Source organism: Aphelocoma coerulescens, chromosome 3, assembly GCF_041296385.1.
Source record: "Aphelocoma coerulescens isolate FSJ_1873_10779 chromosome 3, UR_Acoe_1.0, whole genome shotgun sequence".
NCBI classification, from domain to species: Eukaryota; Metazoa; Chordata; class Aves; order Passeriformes; family Corvidae; genus Aphelocoma; species Aphelocoma coerulescens.
Window position 1 is genome coordinate 69,237,525 of NC_091016.1, and position 8,479 is coordinate 69,246,003.

Consider the following 8,479-nt stretch of genomic DNA (forward strand, 5'->3'; position numbering starts at 1 on the left):
CTTTTAAGATAGGATATGCCAGCTAGCTCTATGAAGTGTAAATAAAGCAAGAATACAAATTAACCTTGGAAACTCTTCAGAGTTAAAATATCTAATTTTTTTATTGTATAAGAGCAAGATTATGATTTTTGTCTTCAATATCCAGCATGAACATCCCCACTTAAAGTACAATAAAGAAATTTTGGGTTTACAGCTCCCTGTGTATAACGAGAATTATTTGCAAAGTCTTCTCTGAAAAATGAGTTGACTGAAGAGAAACATTAGGTTATAATGATTTTTAAATTCATCAAACCCCAAGCTTTCTTTTGATGGCTTAAATTGGATAACAATGTCTTTAATTTTTGTATGTATAGTTACGATTTTATCCTAATTAATGCATTTAAACAATATCAAGAGCATGAACAATAAAAAAAAATGTTTTGTCAAACACCATGTGTTCAGACTTAAAACCAAGTCACCATGGAAGCTGAAGAGCTGTAACATTGGCAGAAGACAGCTGTAAAACATTGTTGTTTCCCAGCATTGGAATAGATTTTCCTACAAATTATTAAAATACTGGAGATTGGCCAAGAACTCTTCTAATATTTCTAAACTGAAAGCACTTCAAAGTCTATTAAAAATATGGCAATCCTGCCACCATCATTCTTCACTTCATATTTCACCAAAGGCTGTTTAATGCCAAAAAAAATTAAATCACCCAACAGTCAGTCACTTTAATATTACTGTTAAGCTGTGTGGTGTTTCTTGGATCTCAGAAATCCCATCTAAGCTCAGTCCAACACTGTCATGGGAGCAAGTAATTTCAGCAAGGACAACTTTTCCCTACTGAATAATAAAGAAAAAATTGCAAGGTGCATAAAACAAAATAATACAAAAAAGGCTGAAATTGAATGGTTTGTTGGGGGCCAAAAAAAGATTAAAGACTGAACATGGCACCCAGGCCTCCCAGATTCAGACAAGAGCATCCTTCAGTCCAGTGCTTAAGGACTGACTGATACCCATAAAAATACCCACACTGAAGTTGGCTGAACTCAATAACAACAGTTCAAATCACAAAGTTTGGGTAATTAAATACATATTTTTAATGGAAAAAAAAAGTATATAGATATGCATTATTAATTTTTTTTTTAAGTGCTAATCGATACAATGTCTGGGCACCTTCAAACATATTTAGGAGGAAAACCATCAGCATGAAAACAACCGAACAGGAATACAATCTTCCAGACAACAACATAAAAAAAGGTTGTTTCCACACCTTCGCCTCTGTGGAAGAAAAAAAAGAAACCAAACAAAAAAAATTGGACAAACTTACAGCTGTCTCCAAAATCCTGACGTAGTGCACCCATCTTTCCCTGCCTTAGCAGAAAGTCAGCAGCTACGGGTTATTTTAGAATGAAGTGGTGAAAAACTTTCAGGACTCATATAGAACATCTTGACATCCAATAGATGTTCTTTCTATAGTGTTGGGGTTTTAGGAGCTCTCCTGGTTTTTCTTCTGTTAAAGGAATTTTGCCCATATATGTTGCTAGGGGAGCAAATGGCTGGGTACTTAAGAAAAACAAGAGAGCTGGCTACAGAATGGGGCACATCTGGCTACTCTTTTGTTTTCACCTGAGTGTGTGGGGGCAGTCGGTCTCAGCGTTCAGGCAGAGAGGGAAGCTGCTTTCTTCAGCCGTTTTTCCTTCTGCTGGACAAGCCCCAGGATCCCAAAGCTGCCTTCCCTGCCCCGCTTGGAGCTGGGCCGTGGCCGCCCTGCCCCGCTGCTGCATCGAGCCTTCGCTACGTTGTAGCCGTGCTCGCCCAGACCTCCGGGGGGTTCCCCATTTGGATACATCACATCTGTCATCCAGGATTTGTGCTTGTCCCTGCGGTTCCAGCCTGCCGTTCCCAAGGGCCCGGCCAGACACGAGGATCAGCTGCCCAGGGGTTTGTGAAGCTCCTTTGTTCCATCCCTTCCCGGGATCCCAGGGCACCGGTGCCGCGTGCTCCCCGAGCTCGCTCCGGAGCGCCCCCTGCAGCCGCGGGGGAACCATCGCACCTGCCCTGCTCACCGGGAGCCGCCAGCGCCCCTGCCGGCTGCGAGCGGAACTGCACCCGAGGGGAAATAGCCTGACAGCCGAGAAGGCTGGGACTGGGTTTGTGTTTGCTGTTACTGTCATAGTTATTGGTGTTTGTTTGACTGGTTATACACATACAGATATATAATAATAAAGAACTGTTATTCCTATTTCCCACATCTTTGCCTAAAAGCCCCTTGATTTCAAAATTATAATAACTCGGAGGGAAGGGGGTTGCATCTACCATTCCAAGGGAGGCTTCTGCCTTCCTTAGCAGACACCCATCTTTCAAATCAAGACATATAGTTAGATTCTCTCCTGACTGCAGCAATGGCAGATATTAACTGGCAACAGAAACTCTTCCATAGGCAGAGACTGTCTCATTTATATTATGATAAATGGGGGTTTATGATTCATAAAAGCTTAACATAGTAACCAATGGACAACTGACACCAGATTTATAGAATCATTGAGTAGATGTTCCTGAAAAGTATGCTAAGGCACATGGAAAATAAGGAGGTGATAGGTGACAGTGAACATGGCTTCAGTAAGGGCAAATTGTGTCTGACAAATTTGGTGGCCTTCTTAAATGGGATTACAGCAGTAGTGGAGGAGGGAAGAGAAACTGAAATCATCTACATGGACTTGTGCAAAGCATTTTCCCCATGGCATCCTTGTCTCTACACTGGAAAGACATGGATTTGACAGACGGACCACTCAGTGGACATGGAATTGGCTGGATGGTCACACTCATGAGCTGTGCTCAGGGGCTCAATGTCCCAGTGGAGACCAGTGCGGGGTGGCCTTACTCAGAGCTGTTTGACATTTTGTCAGTGACATAGGCAGCAGGATCAAGGCACCCTCAGCAAGTTTGCCAACAACACCAAGCTGTGTCGTGCAGTCAACAGGCTGAAGAAAAGGGATGTCATCCAGAAGGACAGGCTTGAGAGGTGGCCAAAGGCCAATTGTGTGGTCCTGTATGACAATCCCAGCAGCAGCACAGGCAGGGCAGAAAATGGTTTGAGAGCAGCCCTGAGGAGAAAGACTTGGGGGTGGATTAGTGGATGAGAAGCTCAGTATGACCTCGCACCCCCAGCTGGTCTGCAGATGACACACAGCAGAGTCAGTGCTGTTGACATAAGAAAGAGATTCCATCCAGAGGGACCTGGACAAGCTTGCAAGTGGGACCATGAGAACCTGTCTTGGGGTGATTTTACAACAACACTGTATTCCCCTATCATCTGCTTATTGCCCAGAAATGGGTCCCATAACTTTAAGCTGGGTCCAGAAGAGGGGGGGGGAGAGAAGCCAGGAAAATTCTTCAGCATGGTTTATGTTCAAGGACTCTCACACACTCCCCTGCATCTTCACCACAGCAGAGCGGAGGGAGCACCTTCCTGCTTTTAGCCAGCCTGTTAGCTGAGGCAAGAAATTTTTCCCCAGAGTGTGGCTTCTTCTTCTGGAACTGTTCAGCTTTGCTCTGGTCCAAAACATCAGAACATCCCCAGGAGACCCATGCTGTGGCCCAGAGGGGAGGCCCTGGGGCGCTGCACCCCAGCTCCAGAGCACCTCATGAGAAGCTAAGCAGGACTCTAAAAAAAATCCACCATATTTCTCCACAACAAGAAGGTTTATTATCTAACATTCTTTTTTTTTTTTTTCCCTCTTTGCCTGTATGCACCCTGCTTGTTAAACAAACAGTCTTCTTTCACTTTCCTCCAAGAAATTCCCTTCAAATTTGTTGGGGGAGGGGCTGCCAAAACCTGTCTTCCATTAGAGGACACATTCATGTCAGGACATTTCCTCATAATTTGTCTCAAACCGAGACAGAACCTCATGAAGTTCAACAAGTGCAAGGTTCTACACCTGGGTAAGGGCAATCCCCGAGGTGAGTGCAGACTGGGAGGACTCACTAAGAACAGCCCCACAGAGAAGGACTTGGGGGTGCTGGTAGATGAAAAGCTGGACATGGGCCATCAATGTGCACTCACACCCCAGAAGGCCAACTGCATCCTGAGCTATATCAACAGAAGTGTGACCAGCGGGTCAAGGGAGAAGATTTTCCCCCTCTGCTCTGCCCTTGTGAAACCCCACCTGGAGCACTACATCCAGCTCTGGGGCCCTTGACATAAGAAGGATTCTTAAGACTTCTTGAAGCAGGTCCAGAGGAGGGCTACAAAGATAACCAGAGACCTAGATCACCTCCCCAGTGAAGACAGGTGGAGAGAGTTGGGGCTACTCAACCTGAAGAAGAGGAAGCTCTGGGAAAGCCTTACAGCAGCCTTCCAGTACCTAAAGTGACCTACAAGAAAGCTGGAGAGGGACTTGTTACAAGAGCATGTAGTGATAAGACAAGGGGAAATGGCTTTGAACTGAAAGAATGTATGTTTATATTAGATATTAAGAAGAAATACTTTATCATGAGGGTGGCAAGACAGACTGCCCAGAGAATCTGTGGATGCCCCATCCCTGCAAGTGTCCAAGACCAGATTAAATGGGCTTTGAGCAACCTGGTCTAGTAAAGCTGACCCTGACCACAACAGAGGGGCTGAAACTAGCTGATCTTTAAGGATCCCTTCAGACCCAAACCATTCTATGATATGATAAGGCTAGAAGAGACCTGAAGAGGTTTTCAGTTCAATCTCTTGCCCAAAGATGGCAGTTGGTTAGCTTTTGGGACATGCCTTTAAAAAAAAAAAAAAAAAAAAAAACAAAAAAAAAAAAAAAACACAACCAAACAAAAAAGGACTGGACAGACTTAATGAAAAAAAAAACCCTCCAACTTACAGACTATAAATATATTAAGTGTACTCCACAGAACTTTTTCAAAAGTTCACAGCTTATTATCTTTATGCACTCTGAAATGCTTGAGTTACTCTTATGATGAGACTAAAACACTTTCAACATCTCAGTCTGGACCTTACCTGGAATTTTTTGGTAATTTTTTTCTACTTAGGAATTCTCAAGCTACAAAAACTCCTTAAGAATTTTTCTAACAAAAGTGTCAGTTTAAATGAGTTTTCCAGTTCTGACAAACATCTGAAGCTGTTGGAAAGAAACATTCTCTTATGTTATTACTTTTATTTCTCTCAACATTTCAGGCATGGAAAATTTTATTTTAATGGAATGAATGAATCAGGCCAAAATGCAATGCCTGAGAGTTCCTGGCAAGTGGGGATAGAAAACCTCAAACATAAGCAAAGGTTATGCTGCTCTTGGGCAGCAGCATACTGCTCACGCACACAACAGCCTGGAGAGACTACAGACAGAGAGAGACAGTTCATTGGGCTTTGAGGGACAAAAGTTTGAGCTCAGAAAACTGGCAAGACAGTAAATGAAAAGGTGTGCTTTAGGTCCTTAGGGAAGCATATGGGTTAGTAAATGCCTGTGGGCCTCTCCCACCATTTGTGGTATCCTTCCTGTGCAGCAGCAACAGCTGCTCTGTAATAAGGTAAGATTGAATTGTGGACAAAAGCTGGGAATGTTGAGGTTGTGTTCACAAACTGCACAGACATCTGCAAGTGGCAGGCACATGAGAAGGAAGAAGAGAATGCAGACCAGTCTGTGCTTTCCAGAAAAGTGAAAGGAGTGATCCAAGTATTCCCTAATCAACAGAAATGCATTCATGAGTTTTTTAAAAATTTCCACATAAGCTTACTTGAAAGCACTTACTTTTCTGTCCTTACTTTTTTAAATCTACATAAATAAATAAAGTAGCTGTGCTTACAAGTAGGATAAATGCAGGCAGATGAGGTTTATCTAGACACTTCGATAGTTTCACATTCCTATAAAACTCCAAACACCAAGCAGGTAAGCCTACTAACTTGTTCCTTACATTGGGATATTGTCAGTGCTTTATAAATACATTGGCTTGTGAGAAAGAACAAACTTGCATTTCCAGCTCCAGTCTTCCACTTTCTAGCATGTTCAGCTCAAATACATTCTTGTTTTACTCAATTCACTATAACCTGCAGTGTTTAGAAAGCTTTCCAAGTTCTCACTGAATATCCTATGTTATCCCAGGGTCTGCAGTCACCCAAAGAAAAAAGAGCATGGCCATAAATACTTAGAATTTTAAAGTTATTTCTATATAGATGACATATTTCACTCTGACACTTTAATCAACCCAGGATAAACCTTTTGCCAGTTCTCAATGAATAGCTATGGTATGGAAAATAAGAACTTAATTCAGAAAAGTAAGTACCTGCAAACACTAATTTGTACTTAGCTCCAGTCTCCAAGTGGCTATGTATCGCTAATAATTTTGCTTAAAAGCTCAGGGTAACAACATTAGGTTTTGAATAGGATATCAGTATTTCCCACTATTCAGTATCTAATATCTTAGCCTGAAAAGAGCTGAGCTGTTTTCACCATCCAACTGCAGTGGCTTTTATGGCACAACCTTAAGCTCCCCAGAAAACAATGAAGTAATGAAACAAGCTGCAAACCACAACCTTTAATTAAGGGGCATTTCATCAGAAAAAATGACAAAAAAAGTTCCTGCATGGAAACTACCATAGATCTTCACACAAATTTTCACACTTTTCTTATAACATTCTGAAAACCTTATAAACAATTTACCACCCGCTATGTCAGAAAGTATGACCAACCTGCAGTTGCTATGATATGAGTGGACGATTCATTTGAAACAGTAACCAGATTACAAAGATATCAGTAAATTTGGAAAGGCACCTTGACCCTTATGCTTCAGTGTATTGAAAGCAGACTACTTATGCATACATACGTACGCATATGCAAAGTGAAGTCTGCTGCAGTTCCACTAAAGCTTCCTTCCAAGAACACCACAATTCCTTCACCTTGATAACGATTTTAGCCTCGTAATGATTACTCCAGGAAGTTTGGAAGGTCTTATTTTCACATCTCTATGGGGAGGATAATTATAATACACTAGCGTGGATAAAACTGGAAAGTGACCTACCTGCTAACAATGGCTTTGGCTGCTAGGGCTTCTGAACAAGGGCCAAAAGTGCCTCCCAGCAGTACTTAGAGACAAACTTTCAACCCACGGTAGCTCAAATTCAGAGAGAGGCAGGTTTTTACACTTCCTCTGTCCTTTTGGCTCTTGAACTCTTTTTAGCTTTTCCAGCCATATTTTCCGATTTTAACCTGGTTTTGTCTTGCCGGGTGTCCCCCCTACAGCAAACAGCTAAAACCACGTGACGGAAGACGAGAAAATCATTGACACAACAAAAAAATTTTGAAAGATTCAACGCTGACCACTGTCAAGAGTAAAACAGACCAAGAGTTACGAATCCCTCTTTGAGGCAGGTCGCTGTCTACCCGCAAGTGCCACGCTCCTGCCCGAGGCGGAGCCGTCCCGCAGCACTACTGCCCTGGGCATCCCGAGGAGCCCGTGCTGACAAAGGCGATCTCCCTCTTCCAACACCGCCGGGAGGCTTTTAAGGTCCCGCCATGGGCTCCCCGCCTATCTCCTGAAGCCTGGAGACGGGCGAAACACCTGCGCCAGCCGCAGCGCTCCCCACGCTCCCTCCAGCGAGGTGACACCCGGATCCGCCCCCCCCCTGCCCTTACCAGGGACAGCACTTTGTAGGTGTTGGGATCCTTGCTCTTGCCGCCCGGAGGCTTCTCCGGCTCCTCAGCCACCTCCATGGCCGGCAGCATGGGCACAGCCGCAGCCTGCAGCCCGCCATCAGCCGCCCCTAGCCCGTCCAGGTGGTCCTCGTGGCCCTTCCCCGCTTGCTGCCCGTTGCCCTGCATGGTCCCGGCGGCTCTGCCCTCTGCCCGCCCGGACACGGCTATTAATAACCCGGCGGCCCGGTCCCGCCCCGCCCCGCCCCGCCCGCAGCGCGGACACCGGCTGCCCCCGCTCCCCCGCCGGCAGCGGCGTGGAGGAGGGAGCGGGATGTTCCCCTCCTTCCCTCCCTCCCTGTCTGCCCGCCCCGCTCGGTCACCCCTGCCTGGCCGCCCCCCGCTTTCCGACCCCTCCCTACAGGTGAGGGAGGGCCGCGGCCGCCCATCCCTGCGGGCAGGGCAGGGCAGGGAGGAGGTGCGGGGCCGGAGGATACCGCGCTGCTCCGAAATAGCGTCTGGGGGAGGGCGCCGGGCCGTGTTTACGAGGGAGCGCGGAGAAAGTTTCCGCTGCCCGATCCCCGGGCGGAGGCGGTGCCGCGGCTTTCCCCGAAGCCGCCCGGCGGCGGTGGCACAGGTGCGCGCGGGGGCGGGGGTCCCGGTCCCGGTCCCGGTCCTGCTCCCGGTGCTGCCACAGGCACGCAGCCAGCCCCCGGTGCGCGTTTGCACCCAGGGCGCTGCCGGCTGCTGGTGTCCTTCTCAGGGTGCTTCCCTCCATCCCTGCCTGCAGTTCTTCGCCCCTTCCCGAGGTTTTGCCCTCTCGTCCGTAAGTGCCTGCGGGGTGCCCACGGAAACCCCCCACGCGGGGCATC

At 46.4% G+C, this 8,479-nt stretch overlaps 1 protein-coding gene across 1 annotated transcript in view; it reads right to left on the reverse strand.

The window, feature by feature from the left end:
- LOC138108305 (ectonucleotide pyrophosphatase/phosphodiesterase family member 1-like) overlaps window positions 1-7,796 on the reverse strand; it is a 52,837-nt gene extending 45,041 nt beyond the window's left edge. The window contains exon 1 of the mRNA XM_069010757.1: window positions 7,611-7,796. Within this exon, the coding sequence (XP_068866858.1) occupies window positions 7,611-7,796 (186 nt within the window). The remainder of the gene's footprint in view (window positions 1-7,610) is intronic.
- Window positions 7,797-8,479: the final 683 nt, after the last annotated feature.